Here is a 23,445-nt window from a genome sequence, read left to right as displayed (position 1 = left end):
TAAAAATGTGTCCTAATTCTCAGGGAACCAAATAAGATTAGGACTTGAAGAGAGAGGCAGAAACAGACTGATGAACAAGGAACAAATAGCTATTGTGTGGTCAAGTTTTTTCCCCCCACACTTTTGGTAGCCAACTATGTGGATTGTTCCATTAATTCAGCATGGGGGAAAGAGTGTGAGGTTGACTGTGTGGTTTCTAACTCTCTAATGAGCTGGAAGGAGGCCACGGCTGAAATGAATCGAAGGTTAAAGTGAAACAAGGGTCAATCGGCTCTCCTAAAACAGTCAGTTCATATAAACCAAACACTTCATGCTTCAGAAAATTTCTACATTTCATTACATGCAAAGTCCCTTAACATTACATTCTTTATGATTTTGATGGGTAGGAAATCATCGCCCACTCGCAACTCCACAACAGCATGGAATATTTTTATCTAATGAGCAATACCAGGTAAACCTCCAGCCTACTTCCATACTGTTCTCTGCCTTAGCTCTGGTAGTTACCAGCTATGATCCTCCAAGTTGTGGCTTTTTAATGTCCTCCAGGTTTTGACAGATCTGGGGAAAAACGCATTTTCCTACAATGTTCCTTGGGCATGGAATAATCTGCAAAAAGACCTAAATTAGCGAATTTATATCCAGTGTGAAATTTAAGGGCATCATAAAGAATGTGGTGATGGAGACATGTGGTTGTTTTTTTTGAGAGGCCACTGTGTTAAATAGCTGTTTTTCTGTTTTATGGTGAATTTTTATACGTCATGACATGTTGTATATGTTGTGTTTTAATATGTTATGATTTGGTATGGCTGCTCCTTTGATACCTGTAGACAGCTCGTACAAGAAACCAGGCCAGACACTTAAAATTAAATGCTTTTTAAGACCTTTTCAAGCTAATTTTTCACCCAATTTAAAACAGTTTTTTTTGGAAAATACTTTTCTTTTTATGCAAGAATTGCAGGTTGAGAAGTATATATGTGGTGTATATATGCACAGAGGTAGGTTTTATGTAGGAATATGGTTATTGGAGTGAGTGCAAGTATAAAGTAAAAGGACAGGTTTAGATTCAGTAGTAAGTTTTAAGATTTGTAACATTAGAAATATGGATCTCACACAGACTGATTGTAACATTTTCACTATAAGATGGATAAATTCGGCTCACAGCAAGAGGGCTCCTGGTTCGAACCCGGGAGCGGGGGAGCCTTTCTGTGTGGAGTTTGCATGTTCTCCCTGTTAATTGGTGACTATTAATTATCCGTAGGTGTAAATGTGAGTGTGAATGGTTGTCTGTCTCTATAGCCCTTTTTAGATAGGAACTGTGCAAATGTGCAGGAAAGCCCAATCAGTCTTCTTTCAGCATTGGCAGTACAAAAATAAAATCAGGGAGTGCAGCAAAATGCCACCTACCTACTTTTGTTTATACAGAATGCGCCTTTTTCAGGGCAATGGCAGCGTGAGCAAGTAACAAAACGTGTGGCTCAGCGTGTGACGTAAACAGTGATGTGGGAGGGAAGCCGCAGCTAGTCAGTCCTTCTGCGATTCTCTCATAAGTTGGCCCGTTGTTCACCGTTCCTGTCATCTGACGGTTAATGGCCTCTTTGTGAGGACAAGGAGGGCGCGCAATTCCTTGTCTCCCCAGTTGCTCATCTTTACAGTGTCTTTCAGGTTTGTGTTTCCCTCTTGCTACTAGCTGCTAGCTAATTCCTGCCATCATCTGTTTACTGTTTATCTACTGCCAGTGGGTCGCACGTGCAGCGTCATCAACAGCTCCTCCCACAAGTCATCAACAGCCCCTCCAGTTGCAGAAGGCTGCCTTGGTCTGTTTAAACTAAAAGGGTTCCGCCAATATGACTATCCTACGAGGCGGAAAATTGGGCACCTCGGATCAACTCGCCAATCCGGCTCTGTGTGTCTAAACGCTCGCAGCTTGCCGGCAAAACGGCCCAACATTCACGGAAAATCTGCCAGTGTAAAAGGAGCTTAAGTGTAAGCCCTGCGACAGTCTGGCAACCTGTCCAGGGTGTACCCCGCCTCTTGCCCAGTGTTAGCTGGGATAGGCTCCAGCCCCCTGCAACCCCTAACAGGATAAGCCGTTATAGAAAATGAATGAATGATGGCACAATTAAATTAGATAAAATGTCTGTGGCAATTATGTCCTCACAAATTTAATTTTCAATTTTCAATCTTATTTAATAACTTCTAAGGGCTTGTATCTAAGACATTGAGACTTTTTAATGACCAGCAGGCACCCTGTTGTAAGAAATGTTTCATCTCAATGGGACTTAAGATTAGGAATCAAGGTAAGGAAACATTAAAGAGTAAGACTGCTTAAAATAATAACAAGACAAAACTAAAGGTTAAGTGAAAAAAATAAATAACTAATATACAAAAACAAAAACAAAACAAAAAAAAAACACAGCTCCTCTCCATTTATTGATCATAACTCTGTGGTCTACAGATGGGCCCACTGCTGTAGAGTGCCTGAGGCTGTCACGTGGATAACGCCTTTTCAGTGGGGACGGAGGAGATGAATTCTGACATCGCTGCTGACAGGTGAACCTCTCTGGCTGCTTGGTTCCCACAGCAATTCTCTCCTCCTCTCAGGAATAACTTTGTGCTCCAAACAGCTTCACTCTGACCGTTGTAACGGTTGTGAGGCTCAGGCTCCAAACATATAAAAGCCAAACACATGAGCTGACATAATATAATTACAGCATTTGTGTTTATATTTGTAGTTGGATGCATACGTAGCTATGGCAGGGTGCCGTTTCTGTGGACAGCATCCTAATTGCTTTGAGACATGTTTTAACTTTAAAAAGGGGTCTGTTTCCATGGGGACAACAAACAGAATCGGCAATAATTTGTCCACTAAAACTTTAGAGATGCCTTCTTGGCGTCATAATGAGTGAGTAACAATCTGGAGCACAACAACAAACAAAACTGTTGAGATGCAATCAAACTGAATCTAAATATATGATATAACCTCATGCGTTGGTGAAGCTAACTTTTTAGCAATGACTTTGGCTTCACACACTCTGCAGTGTTTTTCCTGGTAAAGGAATATCTCACGCCCCAAATGATTATTTGTTTATCAGTTACTCACCCCGTGTAATGCTGAATTCATTGAGAAAACAGAATCCAAAAACAAAGGAAATTCTTGTTGTATATTTAAGTAATGAGGGGCCCTCGTTTCACAACAGCAAAACTGTATCAACACATCTTTTTACAAACTGTCACACGAGTCATGCAGTGTAATCCAAGTCTCACTCCTGTGCTAATGTTGATACTGAAAATGTATAGGAAATTTTAAGGCCAATATAGGCCTACACTACAGTAATCAATTAACTATACTCCATAACTGCCTTAAAGACATAAAAACTTGGATGAGCACCAATTTCCTGATGTTAAATTCAGACAAAACTGAAGTTATTGTTCTTGGCCCCAAACAACTCAGAGACTCTTTATCTGATGACATAGTTTCTCTAGATGGCATTGCTCTGGCCTCTAGCACTACCATAAGAAACCTTGGAGTAACATTTGATCAAGATTTGTCTTTTAATTCTCATTTAAAACAAACCTCACGGACTGCATTTTTTCATCTGCGTAATATTGCGAAAATTAGGCCTATCCTGACCTGAAAAGATGCAGAAAAATTGGTCCACGCTTTTGTTACCTCAAGGCTGGATTACTGTAACTCTCTATTATCAGGTAGCTCTAGTAAGTCCTTAAAAACTCTCCAGCTAATTCAGAATGCAGCAGCACGTGTACTAACAGGAACTAAGAAACGAGATCATATTTCTCCTGTTTTAGCTTCTCTGCACTGGCTCCCTGTAAAATCCAGAATTGAATTTAAAATCCTACTGTTAACTTATAAAGCTCTAAATGGTCAAGCTCCGTCATGTCTTAGAGAGCTCATAGTGCCATATTATCCCACCAGAACACTGCGCTCTGAGAACGCAGGGTTACTCGTGGTCCCTAAAGTCTCCAAAAGTAGATCAGGAGTCAGAGCCTTCAGCTATCGGGCTCCTCTCCTGTGGAATCATCTTCCTGTTACGGTCCGGGAGGCAGACACCGTCTCCACATTTAAGACTAGACTTAAGACTTTCCTCTTTGATAAAGCTTATAGTTAGGGCTGGCTCAGGCTTGCCCTGTACCAGCCCCTAGTTAGACTGACTTAGGCCTAGTCTGCCGGAGGACCCCCTATAATACACCGGGCACCTTCTGTCTCTCTGTCTCTCTCTCTCTCTCTCTCGTATTCTATTACTGCATCTTGCTAACTTGGCCATTCTGGATGTCACTAACTCGCCTTCTTCTCCGGAGCCTTTGTGCTCCACTGTCTCTCAGGTTAACTCATATCGCAGCGGTGCCTGGACAGCGTGATGTGTGTGGTTGTGCTGCTACCGTGGTCCTGCCAGATGCCTCCTGCTGCTGCTGCTGTTATCATTAGTCATTAGTCATACTTCTACTGTTATTATACACATATGACTATTGTCACACATGTATACTGCCAGATATTAATACATACTTTCAACATATTGTACCGCAGTAGCCAGAACTATAACTATAATATTATTACTTTCAATAATGTTGTTGTAAGCTACTGTCATTACCTGCACCTCTCTCTCTCTCTCTCTCTCTCACTCTCTGTTAATTTATTATGCTGATCTGTTCTGTACGACATCTATTGCACGTCTGTCCGTCCTGGAAGAGGGATCCCTCCTCAGTTGCTCTTCCTGAGATTTCTATCGTTTTTTTTCCCTGTTAAAGGGTTTTTTTGGGGGGAGTTTTTCCTTATCCTCTGCGAGGGTCATAAGGACAGAGGGATGTCGTATGCTGTAAAGCCCTGTGAGGCAAATTGTGATTTGTGATATTGGGCTTTATAAATAAAATTGATTGATTGATTGATACACTGTTTGTATCAGTAAGCGCTATGCATTTTGTTACCTGTCTCAAGTAAAATGCATTCAGGTAATATCTTGGAAATAAAACAGTTATTCGGACTCAGAGAAAACAGCTTACACTAATTATTTTCAAAGGGAAAGAAAAAAGCAACGCCCTCACAGCCTCCTTTTTTAACTTGAGCTGGTGTTTATTTAACAGCTGCTTTCATGAGCCACTTAGCCTCCTTTCTCCAATAACTGTAAAACGATTATTTGGCCTCTGGGACAACAGGCCCGGGCTCATCACAAACGCTTCATTAATAAAGAGAAAGCTGTGGCTGGATGGCACGGATGATGACATGACAGCGAGGACACCCCACCCATAACCTTTCCTGCTGGCAGAGTAATGGAGGATGACATCAGGGGTGATAGAGAGCCACTATCCTAATGAGGTGAGACCGTATTTGATGGAGAGGAGTGTTGGAGCGACTGACATTGAGAGAAAGAGACTAATGCTGACATTAACTTGACAAAACCAAATTAGGGGAAAGAGACATTGACTCTCTTAACTGGATGATGAGTGCCACTGAAAGAACTCTGTGGTCCTGAGCCGCTGTGTTAATTCACATGAAAAGCTGCCGACTGGCCAGAGTCAAAGGGCTGTAATGAAATCCACATGGAGGCAGGAACGGCACTGGATGGAAAGGAGCAACACAGAGCCAGGACGGCTGATACTTTTTCGAATACTGACCAGACGAGGCCAGCATTGTTTTATTCTAAGAGCTGTTTAATGTCATTGAGCCGCAGCAAGGCCTGCGCTCATGATTAAATACCTCTACTCCCAAACACCCATATGACAGCACACTGGGTTTGATGAATTAAAAAGAAAAACAAGTTTTTCTAAACTTGCTGACATAAAATATACTTGGTCTCTGCCCCCTCCATTCTTATGACAAGTTGGTGGGGGCCCCAGGAGCTGAGCATGGGCAGCCAAAAACAGCCCACAAGCAGAGAGAATTCTTTTGTTTGTGTGCTTTGGTCCAGTTTCCCTCAACTTCACAGAGAGAAAACCAGAATCCAAAAACTGAAACACACAATGACATAACTCTGATCAAAGGGGGAGATATAACCTCCAGTGAAGACAAAAGCACTTAACTTGCAATGGACTGTCTGATAAGTTTTTTCTCTTTCCTTTTATCTACCCAGCAATTACGTTTCTTCCAACCTAAGCCAATATTTTTAGATATTACCATAGAAACATGGAGTTGGGAGTTGAGAGCTATCTTTAAGTGAAAGGACTTTAGAGGGGCCTCAGTATAGCATGTAGTAAGACAACAGGAAAACTGACTCCAAACAAACAGGCCTCGGCTACAAAATTCAAACCAGCTGGAAACTGCAGACGCACTATTAAGTAAATGATGGAGCAGAGCAGCCAACACTTTCCAAACACCCAGAATCACAGCAAACCCCTCGTTTTCAGGACCTTTTGCCAGTAAAAGCCACAGTCTGACCTGTGGGAAGAAGATATTCTGAGACGATGATGACAACATGATTGTGCTGATTGATTATAAAAGACGATACATAAAAGCATAAAAGCATTATTAAACGTGCCACTTAAAATCATGACTGGATCTAGACTTTTGTATTCTAATGTTATGAGATAACATGTCAATGACGTCTTCGCCCTCATCAGTCTCTGCACATAACACAACACTGTGGCTTGACTCGACTACACAGAGACACCAAACATTTGGTCAGAGCTTAAATAACCAACAAAAACTGAATACTTATGGCACATGTGAAATTCTGTCCAATCACTCACTCTGTCTTTCTTTGACACACACACACACACACACACACACACACACACACACACACATATATACACACAGACAGAGGATTAACATTTACTTTTATCCTTATATTTAGTGGAACTAACTCCTCTGGTACCTCTTTGTGGTGACGGACAAACCTGGAACTACCAACCACAAAATGTGGAAATTCAATTAGACGAATTTAAGTGTTTCATAAAGTCATAGGTGGCTGTCCAGAGGAATTCCCATAAAACCCTGGAGCTCAGGCATAATCGCAGCGCACTGACGGCCTCACTACGCACACACGCCCAAAACTGGAAACCACAGGACGGTGACATACACTTACAACTGCGGTGTGAGACCTGCTTATAAATCGCAACTTCTGGCCGACGTCAAGCTGAGAGGCAACAAAGACCGCTCTCTCCATTGTACTGGTCAGGACTGGAGCATCGATTGCTTTCACTCCTCTTTCTTATCAAACACAGGACTTGCAGGGCGGTTAAGGCTTTGCAAACACAGCACCTCAGACACACGACCGCCTTTCCACAATCTCTTTGATACAGCAGTGGATGGAAAATGTCTGTTTATAGAAAAGGGTTCTCCTTCTTCTGGTTGTAAAAAGGGTCCCACCAACAACTCGATCTGGCCAATGAGTGCCACTAGATGCAAGCTGTAGCTAACAACAAAAGTTTGTGATGGAAAACAGGGACCACACAGTAAGGCTATGAAAACCCATGGGCATAGGGAAGTGTATGTTAAGGCCTGGGTTTGGTTAATAGGTAGCTTGAACAAGGGGTTTCAGAGAACCACAGGACGACTCAACCGCTGGGAGCGTTTTCTTTTTCCAACAGGCTGTTTCTTCAGCGCAGAAAAAACACTTCTTATCTAAATGTAATTTCTCAGTAGCGATTCTTCCGGTAGTAGAGCAGGGAGCTGGTCAAACTTCTCCTCACACATTTCTTGCTCGGCTGGGGCCAAAACACATAAACCACAGGTTGCTCTAGATTCATGTTTCAAAACATCCATCAGTTCACTTACGTACAGCAGCAGTTATTATTTCTACTCTTTGCTTATTATTGAAATTTGAGGATATATACATACATACATACATACACTGCAGTTAAAGGGCAATGGAAAAAATCACTATTACACTGGAGGATAATTCACCTATAACCTGCATTATGTAATGCAAACATACAAAAAGTAAGATCCAGATGAGATAACTGAAGGCTTCAGACTACAACCTTTTGACGGATCTAAATTTGAATGAATACTTCACCCAGAAAATAACCAGTAGTGTACCAACTGACCTATGGCTAAGCCCTGCCCTCAAACACAATGAGCCAATCACAGTGCGTATAGCCATTCCCAATGTTCAAACAGTGTGCATGGGGAACATGCAACTCCGACACAAGGTATCCTGAGAGGCTGGGCGACGGGGTGTATTTTTTACCCTTTCCTAAACCACATCTCAACTGAGAAAAGTGTCTCCTTTGGATACAGTTGTGTGGTAACGTTAGACCACAACATCAACTCAACGTGAATAAGATTAACAATGATGTCTACATCTGTTTTAAGGTAAGTCAACATCGTGTTTGAGGCAACATATTGTCACTTTGCTCGAAAGAAATATAAAGTTACCTTTAACATCTCTAGCTAACGTTAGCTAAAGTTAGCCTAACGTTAGCTCCTAGCTGCGTTGTTCATCATGTCACCTTGTTTGCCTATTTTGTTCTAGTTTTTGTACTTTGGTGATCGTGCATCATTGTTAGCTGTTGTCCAAAGGGCTCTAGTTAAGCTAACATTAACTTCTGGAGCTTAGCTTCATTAACTTATCTGTAATCGCAGAGATAACAAAGGTTGGCAAACGTTATGCTGAATGATTCAATGTAAATACTGTAGCACCAAACTAACAGAGAGACACTCTTGGTAAAGATGGTAAAATATTCTGAGCCAAAAACCTTAACTTCAGTGGAACATTGCTGATCCTCTATTCTGTTTTCTTTGATGGTGACGGCAACGAGATGCGGTTCACAAGCATACACTGTGACCTGTAAAGTCTGGCTTGTAATTTAAGCATTTCATCGACCTTCTCAATAATAAAATGATTAATATATCCCTCCTATGCGTAGTTTAGGCCCTTTTGGTTACTTCTCAATGACATTTGATCGTTATGTCTCCAAAAATCATCAACTGCCTCCTGTGAAATGCTGTGTACTGTGACACCTGCCATAGCGCTGGTCACTGAATGTTGATATTTTGTCCGAGTGAGTGGAGGGGGGCGTGGCTTAGCCATAGGTTAATTACTCACCTCGTGTTATGATGAGTCCAGAAAGAAAACTCGCATTTTCACACTTGTTTTTCTCACATGCTTTCTCGATGGACGCAGAATCCAAAAACAGAAAATTCTTGTTGAATGTGAGTAAAAGGGGGGCCATTTAACATGAGCAAAACTACATCATTACATCTATTAACTAACTCTCACACAACTCATGCAGAATAACCAAGGTCTCATTTATCCAGCCACATACTGCCCAAGGAACTGAACGGAAAGTAAAAACTTCGCTTTGCTCTCTTCAAGACTCCATTGACGAATCAGTAATTTTATCTCGCTGAAAACAGAAGCTGCTTGTCTCCTGCTGCCTTGAACAGTAGTTTGTTTGTGTTATTGTGTGACTTTGCTGAATGTGAACTGACCCCTTACAACACTAACATCACTAAAAAACACCAACAAACTGACTAGGCAGTGGTAAACAAGCAGCTCCTGTGTTCAGCTAGATAAAATTATTATTATTTTTTTTTTTTCAGTGGAGTGTGGTTCTGAAGTGAGCAAAGCCAAGTTACACTTTCAGTTCAGTTTTAAGCAGTAGCCTAAGGTTTTAGGTTGTTTAGGAAGTTCTAAGCACAAAACTGGATAAATGAGACTTGGATTATATTGCACAAGTTGTGTGAGAGTTTTAAAATGGGTGTTTTGATATAGTTATGCTGCCCCCTTTTACTGCAGATTATTAAGAATTTTCTCAGTTTTTGGATTCTTCGTTCACTGTGGAGGCATGCAAGAAAAGCAAAATTTTCTTCACATATTCAACATAACACAGGGTAAGTAATTAATATACAAATGATCATTTAGTAGGTAAAGTATTCCTTTAAGTCAAACATGATAAAAACGGCAACTCCTCTCGTCTCTATTTGCATCAATCATCGGAGGAAGAGAGCAGACAGCCATCAGCCTACTGTCTCTGCTCATGTCAGGCTGTTAACAATCTCACAATACAACCCACACTGCTCCCAATTCAACCCACTTATAACCTGCCAAAAATAATTTCTTGCTCGAAATGTGACAAATAAAGTACACTAATGAAGTGCTTTTTACTGTCAGCGGAGTACAGAGATCTTGTTAAAAGTGGCACCTTAATGGCGTTCAAATGCAAAACACATTGTCAGACTCAGGGTCTATAACTTATCTTCTATTAGATGTAAGGGGGTGATTATCCAACATTTGTACAGCATATGGCCATGTGGGAAATGACGTTCGGAGCATACAGATTCAGGTTATTCTTCACCGTGCTAAAGCAAAAACAGACATATTTATGGTTTGGCCTAAAAGAGAACTTCACTTGGTGCCTCATTCCTTCTCTCCTCCTTCCTGTTACGGGTGAAAGTGACGTGTAATACGTGGGCTTGGCACTAGATTTTCTGGTGCCGCCCATTGTGTGCTTTATCATATCAATCCCTGTAAAATGGAAAACGGATGTGGCTGTTATGGAAGGATGAAGACAATGAGTGGCAGCAGGCAGTTAGAAATGGCCTGATTACTTCCAGGCTCTGTCTGCAAGTAAGAGATGGTGGCAGAGCCTGGGGAACCATGGTGCAGGGTTCAGGTAAACAAACAGCGAACAGTGGGCTGCATTATGATTTCTTAACATTGAGGAGTCTGTTTGGACAGTGGACAGTGGAGATGTAATGGCCTGTTTTTCTTTCCTTTTTTTTCTTTCTGGAACGTACCAAGAAGTGAGTCACGAACCGCAAGCCTCAGTTGGACAAGGAGAGAAAGACCAACAGGCTTCTGAGGGAAACCTGGAATAGTTGTGTCTAAAAAAGGTTCCAATTTTCAGAAAGATCTTGCTGGGAAATAGTCTGAAGCTCCAATTCCTGCTCTCATTTGAAAGAATTCATACAATGGAGGTTTGAAAGATGGTTATACATACTGCAGATTTGACCAGATAGAGCCAAACTTTTCTCCTGGGAGCAATACAGTGTACATCGAATAACAGATCCTTGTCAGCTATGATTTTTTTTTACCCCACCCATGAAGTTCTCTTAAGTAGGTTCAGGTGTCTGACACATTCTAGCTATCGCGTTTAATACTGTTTGGTACAATGGTACCGTAAAAAGTGAATATAAAACATGACAAAAATCAAGGTACATATATCACACTCGGAAGATGGGAGCACATATTTTGATATCTTACATCTGACTATTACACAATCACTTTCTGTGCACAACCATCCACAGGCTTGTGGATGGACAGAGTAAACACACAACTGCTCACAGGAATGTCAACTGTGGAAAAACTGAGTTCATGAGCAAATACGTTACGCCCATTGTTTCACTACAAAGAGTCAACTCTTCACAAAACGCAGTTGTAGACCCTGTACCATCTCCAACATTCACAAAACTGTAGAAGAAAAGAAATAAGGTAATACCGTAAGTGGAGATAGTTTTCATTGGGACTTTTTTTTTTAACAGTCTTGACAACTTCGTTGGAGTCGGGGGGGAGTTATGAGGTGGAAGAGAACTGTGTAATGTTCTCTTTTTGCACGTCTTTTCATGGGTCATATGGTTTTTATCGAAGCACAATCACATGAGCTAATGGCTGCAGAGGGCTATGCCAAGACTATGTCGTATCTCTTTTGACTGGGGTCGTGAGCTTTGTCACAGAGGTGAAGAGCTGACTTTGGAATATGTCAAATGAACAAAGATGAAGTGGATGAGAAAAGAGTGAGAAGAAGAGAAGAGGAGGTGACTGGGTTTTCTTTGCAGTCACCCCACCAAACCTAATGACACGTACAGTATTTATTTCCGTATTCATTTTTTAAAAAAAAAAAAAAGCAAACAGAGTCTGCTCTCCAGCCAGCTCATTTTTCAGTTACAGATCAGTCAGACTTGTGTTTAAACCTCAGTTTCAGTGGTGTCAGCAGAGGAAAAGAACAATTTCTCTTGTTATATTATATCCAAACCAGGTGTCCTTGTAAGGTTGAGATTATTGCCTGTGGATCATACCATGTGACCACAACATTCTGAGTCCGCCCTTTTTTTTTTTTGGTGTTTAACACAGTTTAACATGATTATATTGCAAACATGCTGCCTGTTTACTACAGACAAGAACTTGCTGCAGGTGATAATGAGCTAATCAAGGATAATGTACAGTGAGTGGGTCATTACTGTGAAATAAACCTGGCATCGGGGTCTTGAATCATCCTGAAGGGGTTTACTTTGCAGGAATGACCCACTCACTTCACATTATCCTGCTTACTAGACAGCTGCTAAATAGGGCTGCAACTAACCATTACTTTCATTATTGACTAATTTGCCAATTCTTTTCATGATTAATTGTTTAAGTCTGTAAAATATAAAAAAAATTGTGAGAAAATGCTCATCACAACTTCCCTGAACCAAAAGTGACATCTTCGCTTTGCTTCCTTTCTCCAACCAGCAGTCCAAAACAGAAATACCCTTCATTTACTATCATAAATGACAAACAAAGGCAGCAAATCCTCACATTTAAGAGGCTGGATGCATCAAATATTTGATGTTTTAGCTTGAAAAATGACTGAAACGATTTTCAAAAAAGCTAGCCACTGATTTTCTTTTGATTGACTAATCAATCAATCAACCAACTGTTATAACAGTCTGTTATTCATCGCAGCTGTCTGCCATTCAGAAACAATAGACCGCAGAATGCTGTAATTAACCAATCAGTATCTAGTATTCAACATAGCTGCAAAATAATAATGCTAAGACTGTAATCAGCTCCGAATTATATCAGTTGAATCAGATTTGGCTGCTCAACACAAATATTCGACTATTTGTTCCTTTTTTGTGCATATAGAATACAGTAAACAAGCCAAGTTATCCCCCCGAGCTAATGTGAGCTAACTACGCTAACAACGGATCATAAATGCGCATCATTTTTTTCCAAGGCTAGATATCAAACAAAAGCCACAGACGTGCCATATCGTACTATCTTGTTGTGAGCTGCAGATTCACCACTGTTAAGCAAAATACAGACGATAACCTTGTCTCAGAGCCTCTCTTCCTCCAGGCAGCTGCCTAAGTCTCATTCAGGCTCAACCTGGGTCTGGGTCTGCAGCTGCCTATACTGGAGAGCAGCATGAAAGCAAGAAGCGCTCACTCTGCAGCTAAATCTGGGGACCGAAACATCCCCAGAAGTATGCTGCACACTGACTGACAAAAACAAATGGACTGAAAAACATATTTGACTTAAAGAATCTCAGTAAACAGATGGTTCTTAGACTGATGATTTCAATCTTCAACTTTCAAGGTCAAGGCCTAAATATATGTCAATACTGGGTAATGCACAATAGCTACAAAACACCCCTCCATATCTACAACTTTGACTGGAAAATTGTCACCCTGTGGAAAACACTAACTCTTGCTCATTATTATTCTCTTTTTACTCTTGCTAGAGCACCTACAACCTTTCCAAATAGCTTCAAAATGAATACCTCCAGCCAACCAGCTCCTGTTCCGCCTGCTGCCACCTCCACTAACCACTAAACACAGTAGGCTCCCCCATGACTCATAGCCGTGTTTTATGGAGCCACAGTTGCCACTCTTAATGGCAACAGGCGCTCTGACGTATGCTTCAGACCACCAGAATGGCACTCTGCCTGCAAGTCATGGTGTGAAATTGCCCAGAGACTTGAAAGGTGGGAGACTGTGGGCGACTTTCCCCAGAAGACAAAAATAAGAGGTGAACCCAGAGGTGAACTTGCTGGGCCACAACAGATTTGCTGTGTTTTAATTCCCAATACTAGGTTTCCTGTGCCTGAGGCACACAAAATATGATACGTTAAGCTTAGTGACTGTGAACTAATTATTGTGCCCAACCCTCCTAAAAACCTAGAGATTTTGTGTCGCATCAGTTGTCATTTAATCAGCCCCACATGCGTGTTTCACAACAACATAGTCTACATGTAGTGTATAACACAGAGTAAGTAAATGCAACACATGGCATACCTCCAGATAAAAGGCTGCTGGTTTTCCTTTGGAGTCAGCCACACTAACTTGGCTAATTTGTCTCTGTGAATGGAGGACTGGCAGGTTTAACATTTGTGCGTCCCCTGCGGATGGGCACTTCAGACCCAGCTACATACCTGTGGCCAACTACTTCAAGAAAAAGCAGCAGCCAGATGCCATTCATTTAACAACTTCGCTGAGAGAAAATCACATTATCTTTAATTCATGTTCTGGTACCAGTTCAAGTGAGACCAAAGAGAAAATATGCAAGTTAATAAAAATGGAAATGTCTCCATTTAAACCTGAGTCAGTCACATTTTGCAATATTTACCGATTGCACAAAAAAAAGAAGAAGCTGGAAAGAATAGCTGAATTTCCATGAAGCCTTTCGTAACTTCTCTTTGTCAAACAAATTAATCCAACGTGGCAACATGAGAGCATGTTACCACCTGACATTCAGGGTGCTCCAAGCAGCCACTCCAGCCTTGCCCCTCATGACATGAGGCCTAATAAAAGCAAACTTCTCCCTCTGCCACATCAAAGCAGGGTCGACCTGCTGCGGCCCTGATCCCTCGCCAGCTTCCCTGTATCACTTTCAAACACACGGGGCAATTTAATAAGAGATGGACAGCTAATGTCCCCCACCCAGGCTCTAGTCGGTCGGCAAACCAGCCAATCAGCCAGGCCTGCTGTGAAACCAGACCTCTGCTTTGTATCACAGAGCCAGACATGGAACAAGCTGTGCAATGGCTGCATAACATGTCTGGCTCAACAAAAGGCGGCTAATAGAGACAGAAAGACAAAATATAAAAAGGAAAAATTAAGAAAACACTGTTGGTAAATCATATCAACAGCAGAAGGTCCAAGCTCAGCATGTAGGGGTCAGTAAAGCAACCATTTCCTAATAAAAGCCCCAATAAATTAACAAGTAACATACAGCAGAGCTGGACTGAAACAAAGTCTCTCAGATAAAGTGGTTGAGAATAACAAGGTTAAGAGATCCTAATTAGATTTACAAGGAGAAATTAGCATGAAAGAGTTCTGTTGCTTCATGCTTTTCCCAGCCTCGCATGTGTTGATGCGAGATCCAAGAAAGTGAAAGATCAGACACACAGGAGTACACAGTTTATTGCGATGTGCAACCAAAGCGGGATGGGAAACCTCTTTGTGCAGCGAGTTCTACTTTATCGACTGTGACATGTTTACCACCGCTTCGGTTTTGAAACAATGGTCTATTATCACTATCATATGGAGCTGGACTACTCATGTGGCACCGTTATATTGTTTTGGAGTAAACTTGATAACTCATCCTTAACGTGGACGAAGTCAGGCACACATGGAATCCATGAGACGGTACTTTGAGAGGAAGCTGAAATTTCACCCTGTACAAATACTGATGCTTTACCAAGCTGTTAAAAGCAGAACATGTTAGCTTTAGTGAAAATAAGAAAAATAAGTACTTTTCTCTAGGTGACCTTACATCAAAGGTCGTCATAAGGTGTAATACAATGAACGATTTAATTCTATGTGCATGGGCTGAGGCCTAGACAAACCAAACTGACATCAAAGACTTAGTGGCAACGAAGGCTGAATGTTATATTGCCTCACATCGCCTGTTTCTCTGCCAAAAATTTGCACTTGAACACAACATAAAAACTACATCCAACAGCCGACTAGCTTAGAGTAAATAACTAATAACGCAAGGGAAACTGGAAGACCGGACTCAAGACACTAGTTAGCCAGTTAGCACATTAATAACACAACTGGATGATGTTGAATAACAAAGTTCCGGACCATTTCTGCTGAAATGTTAAATGGCTAAAAATTGTTTCTTACCTAACATATTAAGTTTGTATTGATCTCAAACCCCCTTGACTTCAGTCATTTGTTGGCTTTTCTCTCTTTGTTTTTCTTCTCATGCACTGAGCTGGACTACCAATTATTGAAATTTCATTTACTGATGAACTTTGCCGTCCCCATTGCTGACAACATACTGAATTGGCCAGAAAAGAAAAGCCAACAAGATCAGAAAGTGCTAATGTCGGGGGCAAGATTTAAGTAGTTCATAAAAAGTATTACAATACAAACATAACATTTTGTGAAGGCAATTTACTCACAGTCATGTATACATCTCAGTGTCATTAAACATATGCAAAAATGCCTTCTGATGCTTGTGCTCATGGATGTATAAAGAGAACCGGATACAGAGTTGGAGGTGGGCCCCTGTTCACTGCTATAAAAGTTGCTCAGTGGCACAGGAAGTCAAAAAAACTCAACTTCCCACATGTAAAATTACCCAGATCTCCAGCCGGCCAAACAGCTATGTTCTGGTTTAGCCCTCAGCTATAAAGAGATTAAATCCGGAAAGTGATTAGTCATTACCTGGGGATGTGATGTTCAAAAATGTATCCACTGATTTACAGATGTCTCTTTCCCAATGTAAGTCTATGGGAAAAGGTCATTTTGGGCACCATGGCATCATTTGACAAAAGAGAAGTTGTAATTTCACTTTATGGCCATTTCAAAAATTGGCTTCAAGCCCAACGCACTTCCTGGAGGCCTGGTTGTGCTAATAAATTTCACCAAATTGAAGATATTTCCTGAATATCTATATGTCATTTTAGTTAAGATTTGTAAGTACACAATAAAAATTTAGTTGTTTTCTTTTTAATCTAGTTTTTTTTTTTAATTTAAGTGTGAGCAATGTTTTTCATACCTAGGTTCAATTTTTAGTTCAGCTTTAGTTATCTATGATATTGTTATTTATAATGTGTGTATTTCAGTGTATTCTATCTTGTGATCATTTCTAAGTAATGTGCTCTATAAATAAAACATATTATCATCATTATTATCATCAATATTAATAACCTTGGCTCTGTCACTAAGGAGCAAGCCTTCATAAACAATAGAAAGATGTTTGCCATCCTTTATTAATCTATCATTCCACAGATTGCTCTTAGTAAAGTTATCAGTCACTCCTCACATGCGCCCACCTGTGGTACAGCTGATAGATTACATCTGGTTTCAGAACCTTAAGTTTGAATCTTCCTGCTTTGGTTTCCATAGACACAGGTGAAAACGCTCTGCGGTCTGGATCTCATTTTTCATCGGCTGTGGACTAGAGTCCTTTGAAGCACCCGATATATAAGAATATGTTCCAGTCTTGAATACCAGAAAAGACATCCCTCCATCACTGCACCATTTTGACATGATAAAATCAAAAATATTATTTTAGATTTTGTTGCTGAGAAGCTGACTTAGACAAGGAATATTTTTCCTCAAGCCACTTACATGTGCCTTCTATCAGTATTCAAATTAAACTTTCAGCAGGAGTGAGCATGCAGTGCTACATCTGATGGCACCACATGGTTAAGATTCATGAAACAGAAATCTCCCATCTTAGATCATGATGTGTGGCTTTGATACAAAGGATTATGGGTGGGGGTTATGTGAGTTGAAAGGTAGGAATATGCATTGAGATGACTGCGTGCCAAATGTTCTACATATGAAAAAGATTACATGGTGTCATGCACATTTAAAACCGGCCTTGCTCTCTGGTGCAAAAATACAGCATACGGTGCATATTACGGTTTAGAAACAAAAAGTCCAAAATTTGGTGCAGTGGTTAGCATAGTCGCCTCACAGCAAGAGGGTTAATGGTTCAAACCCAGGCTGAGGGAGCCCTTCTGTGCAGAGTTTGCATGTTCTCCCGGTGTCAGCGTGGGTTTTCACCAGGTACTCCAGCTTCCTCCCACAGTCCAAAGACATGCAGGTTAAAGGGCCAGTGTGTAATATTTGGCATGGTTTATTGTCAATCTGAATCTGAATCTGAATCTTCTACCCATTAATATGTTTATACAAGTGTATAATCGCTATAAAATAAAATTCGTTTGGTTTTCATAGCCTTATAATTATGCTTTTATATATATATATATATATATATAGCAAGGGCCTTGCTTTAGAGAGGTCACCATCTTGCGCCACCATGTATATACGGCAGACCGAGCGGACAATCCAGCCAGCCAGAGAACGCGTTTCGCGTGTATAAATGGACCAACGAAGACAGCGGAAGGAAGGAAGAAGGAGGAGGAAACAGCAGAGAGTCTTAGTAGTTCGTTGATAGAGAGTAGTGAAAAGTTTTTTTAGTTATAAAGTTTGCGAATGGACCACACTTACCACGCAACAGGAGAGAATGAACCCGAACCGTCATCTGCGAGGAAAAGAAGACGCAACTTAACTCCTTGTGATGCACTCTCCGCAGCGCTTTTCCTCCTGATGATATATCTCCCCAACGATGGTAGCACCGAATCCCATTCTGTGCATTCAGCCTCTCTTCTCGCCCACTCAGCATCAAACACAAGGAGTTCCTCATCTGTATACTCCGGCTCAAACAGGTATGGCTCTGGGTCTGTGTCCGCTACAAGAAACTCTTCAAAATCGTGTTCAGAGTCGTCCATTGCAGCTACTATAGTCCGGAGATATTGCTAGGCTAAATAAACAGCTGAGCTCTGTTTACAGGCTACGCTGTCAGTCAGTGTGCGGGCTGGAGGTTGGTGGAGCAGAGAGGGGAGGGGGTCCCCACTCGGTACGGTAAACAAGTAGGTCTGTGTGTATGAAGTGTGTCTGTTACGCTAGAAGAGTCAGAGTTTGGGACGGAGTCTTTTACCCCATGGAGTGTTACTGGAGTTTTTGGAGTCCTCAAATAAACTGGTCCTTTTCCCCCGAACGCTCCTCTGGTCTCCTGCTCATGAGGGATTTCATTACAATATCATAACATGGTTTAGATTTCTAAATAAATATAATTCACCTCCTCACTAGATAGACCTACTCCTGAAAAACTTGTGTGCAAGGCTTTTTGTCCCTACGAGGCCACCGTCATTTACCCGACGGGAGGGGTGAGCGAGTGAGCCCTGCAATCTAGAATTTGACCACTGATGTCACTGTTTTTAACCCATTTTACACACTGGTCCTTTAATTGGTGACTCTAAATTGGCCGTAGCTGTGAATGTGAGTGTGAATGGTTGTCTGTCTCTATGTGTCAGCCCTGTGATAGTCTGGTGCACCCTGCCTCTCACCCCATGTCAGCTGGGATAGGCTCCAGCACACCCACGGCCCCTACCAGGATAAGCGGTTATGGAAAATGACATGTTAATAACGAGTTAACGCAAATTCCTTTTAATGCCACAATTTTTTTGTGACACAAGATTAATGCACATACATTTTGTAATTACGACCCCCGGCCCATGCTGTAGTTTGGGAAATCAGGAAGCAATGCAGCATTAACATTGTGGATGGCAAGCAGAAACAAACCTCCATGAGCAGAAATGGATGAAGACAGGGTCTTTTGAATGGCAAGTTCAGCTTCAAAGCCCTGGCAGATGGTTTTCTTGACAAGACCAAAGTTATTTGCATTTACTGTCAATGTGAACTGAGTTACCACCAGAGTACTTTGAGCTGCTTAAAAAAATAGGGGACGTTTAGTTAACCTTAGAAGTGTAATGTTGGACACTAATACCATTTACACTACTAGATATATAGTATTACTAAGTAATGTTACATTCAGGTTAATATGTCCATCTTTTGTTGCTTACTGGGCTTGAGTTTGCCAGGTTATGCTTTCAGCATATTTTTTGAGAATGCAGTAACTTTGAAGTTATTCTGGAAAATATTCTGGACTGTATTTGACATTGTTGGATTGTTGCAATAAAAATAAATGTACATTTGCATACAGCAACCATATTTGTCCACTGCCATGTTGTTAAGAACATTGAAAACTTGAAAAATATCCCTTTCAGGTACATTTAGAACAGATAAAAAATGTGCGAGTATTTTGCAATTAATCGCATATTTTAGTCTATAGACCAATTGTTACCTCACGCACTAAAATGTAGGTCATGCAAAAGTACAGTACGTTCAAGTTGAGGGATATATGAGCAGTATAAAAGAATTTCTTTGAGCTTCACTGCAAAACTTTTGCCAGGTCCTAAAGGTGTCTGTTAGAAGTCACAATGGTGCAAATGCATGCCTGTGCACACATGTGAGATCAAACTCGTGTGCATGTGTTCAGTCTGGACAGTTATTATAGTACAGTAAAATATATCATGCCTCAGTAGTTCAGTCCAGCTAATATTTCAGCGTTGACTTCTTCTCTACCATTACCCTATTGACTCTATTCTGTACGCAACATCTATTTCCTGACTGTCTGTCCTGGGAGACAGATTCCTCCTCAGTTTCTGTTCCTGAGGTTTCTTCCACTTTTTCCACCCTTTACGGTTTTTTTTGGGAAGTCTGCTGTATCCGAAGCGAGGGTCCAGGGACAGAGGGTGTTGTAAAGCCCCTTGAGGCAAATTTGGGATACTGAGCTACATAAAAAAATTGACTTGACTTGATGGAATGACTGTCAGATTAGAGATTGACGTTTCTCAACAGTGAACACTGAGCTAACAACGTACATCGTATCATGGCTTCCATTTTGGATTCACTACACTTTTTTGAAACACAACAGGCCGCCTCGTCGTTCCCCTCGGTGGTTTCACACAGCACTTATTTTCATTTGCTGTCTAAAATGTTTTCTTATCTGGCTTATTTTCTTATTCTTGGACTCTGGTGGGAAGATGGCAGACTTGGATATTGGCTAGCAGCTTGTGGTCTGGCATTATAGCTAAAACCTCCCAAAGTGCAGTGGTTTGAAGTCAGCCACCTGCTAGCGCTAATTGCCCAGTCTTATTCAGTGGAGAGGCCCTTCATTCCAAGCCCGATGCGGAGGAAAACAGGGAATGGAATGCAAATTGTTAGGAGCCAGTGGTAAATGTCTGAGGGATGAATGGAGGGAGTAACCCAGGTCAACACATTAGGTGTACTTTAATAAGCAGGGATAGGTCAAGAGTTCAACCCTCCCCTGAGGTATTTGTGTTTGTGAGTGATGGAGAGAGAACGAAAAAGAGAAACCAATTTAGAGCATTAATTCAACTTGTGTGCCAAATGCTGGGCACACACACAGATAATATTTCATGTTGTGACTATCAGCTCTTTCAAAGGCACCTTAAAGGATAAGCCTGGTGATATTCCAGATTCTTGTTCTTGTCAAGAAATCCCATGAGAAGACCACGCCAACACTGAATTGATCCTACAAGTGTTGTCAGTGCAGCCAGAGCCTGATATATCCTTATTCCTCTGTGACATAGTGCTCCACTGTTGTCCAAAAATGATTAACAACACTCTGTGAGGTGGTATTAAACACAGCAGTGCTTTGAGCTAATGCTAATATCAGCATGCTAAAATGCTCACAATGACAATGTTAACATGCTAATGTCAAGCAGGTATAACTTTTTTACCATGTCCACCATTGTAGTTTAGCACATTAGCATGCTAACATTCACTAATTACCTATAAACATTTAGTACAGCTGAGGCTGGTGAGAATGTCATTAGTTTGGGTCATGAACCAAAAAGTACTAGACAATTTGACCTGATAATGGCATTAGATGAAAAGGGACCATGAATGTTTGGATAAAATTGTCACTGCATCCCATTCATTATTTCAGGCTGGAAAAAGGTGGTGGACGAGCTAATCAACATCCATACAACCATGCTGCTAATATAAACATATCAGTCTTGCACAATGTAGCGCGTTCCTTCATTATGATGAGCATGGGCACTGCAATAGGATTTTGAGACTGTCCTTCATACACTGTCCTGCTGCTTTAAAAGACTCACAAACCCACATGGCTGAAAACAGTCCCAGTAAATGAACTGTACTTCTGGAAACAGTGCTAAAACTACAGTGTCCAGTGTCTAGGAAATTATTTTGCTTTTTTTGTAAAAAAATAAAATAAAATAATAAAATAAAATAAAATAAATAAATGCATATTTGTGTCCTGTTTATAAAGACTGATGCTTTAGCATGACATCTTTACTTATGCAAGAAGCAGGAGAAGCACATGAGTACAGGTGAGCATTAACTTTATGCCATTGGCTGTGGTCTCACCACCAGAGTGCCTTCTTCAGGAAATGTACTGGTTCCAAAAGAAACCTTGGCTTTTAGACACAAAAGATCCCCTTCATAAAAATCTTTGATGATAGGATAACCAACCCAATTGCAAGACAAATGTAACGCTTCTGCAAACCAGAGATACGTTATCTTATATTTATGTTTTCATTCATGCTTTTAATTGCTTTTATGTCTTTCTGTATTTGTGGCTTTCGTAACATCTGGCCCAGGGACAACAGTTGAAAATTAGCCCTTGGCTAACACTGGCACATTTACAGCAATGGTTATTAATATGCACTGTCGCTGTAAAAAATAAAATCAGAAATAAATTTAAATGTGTGCCTACAATGGCACTAAAAAAAGCGAGGGGTCGCTACAAAACGCCCATGTTTGGTCCATCCAAAGTGCCCTCCACCTCCAGATGACAAAGTCAGCTCATATACTACATCACTTTAGAAAAGTTGATATATGTATGAAACTTGCAAATGTAAGGTGGGCTAATAAGGTAAAATGTTATGCTTGAATAATTAAAGTAATTAATACTTTTTTTGTCTGTTCATACCTGGGCAATGTTCTTGTTGAGTAAGTAGACACCATATTCAAAATGAAAGCGCTCTCCTCTGGGGTACAAAGGGAATCTGTGAAAGACAGGAGGAGAAGAAGACAAAAGTTACACAGGAGCAGGTGATTTAATCCACTTGATCCATTACCAACAGAGTCTAGAAACAAAGGTCTTAATATTCACACTGAACAAACACTTGCAAGCCAACTAAGCACCATCGAGTTTACAGCAGTGTTATGTCCATACTGTATGTCACACAACAGGCCTATCCATGTGAAAATATCAATGAAGGATGATGGGATTAAAAGGGGTCCGTTGCTTATTAATTTTACTTCGCGGGATTCAAACAACTGTTGCTCTTTGGCTCTGCAACAGCCAATGAATTCTTCCTATCATTGAAAGTGGCCTTCATGTAGCCCGCAGCGTTTACAGTCAGTAACACTTGCAAATGGCTGATGAAGCTGGGTCTGGGTCTATGATCCCATCCCACAGACGCCACCTCCCCACCTTGTTAAACTGAAATATCAAACAGCAGCGGAGGCGTCCAAACAGGCTGTCCATCTGCCTCAGAGCGGGAACAAAGAGAACTTTTCCTTTCAGCATGGTGGGAAAGCCCCATCGGTGCCAGTCAGATGTCTTAGTTAGGACTGCACGGGGAGTGCTCATGAAGGATGGGGAAGATATCCCTGGGTGTTTGGGGAGGGTAGAGAGGGGAATATGCTGACATGCAGAGAGGGAAAATTCTCTCTGCTATCAGGGACTTAAGGCTGGACTCATCCCTTCCTGTCATTATGTGCTTATGTCTGCTGATCTCCCACTGAGGAGGATACCGTATTTTGGGAAACCAGCTCCATAAACCGAGCAGGACTAGTCTGACAAAACACACACACACACACACACACCTGTTTGCATCAACACAGTTGTGACCTTTGTTATCTAC

At 41.1% G+C, this 23,445-nt stretch overlaps 1 protein-coding gene across 1 annotated transcript in view; it reads right to left on the bottom strand.

The window, feature by feature from the left end:
* uvrag (UV radiation resistance associated gene) overlaps nt 1-23,445 on the bottom strand; it is a 125,229-nt gene that overhangs the window by 36,731 nt on the left and 65,053 nt on the right. Inside the window, exon 13 of the mRNA XM_049593148.1 lies at nt 22,506-22,581. Coding sequence (XP_049449105.1) covers nt 22,506-22,581 — 76 coding nt within the window. The remainder of the gene's footprint in view (nt 1-22,505; nt 22,582-23,445) is intronic.

The sequence above is a fragment of the Epinephelus fuscoguttatus genome, linkage group LG12, assembly GCF_011397635.1.
Source record: "Epinephelus fuscoguttatus linkage group LG12, E.fuscoguttatus.final_Chr_v1".
In the NCBI taxonomy this organism is placed as follows: domain Eukaryota; kingdom Metazoa; phylum Chordata; class Actinopteri; order Perciformes; family Serranidae; genus Epinephelus; species Epinephelus fuscoguttatus.
The sequence above is the reverse complement of the archived record's forward strand: the minus strand, read 5'-3'. Positions and strand labels throughout refer to the sequence as shown.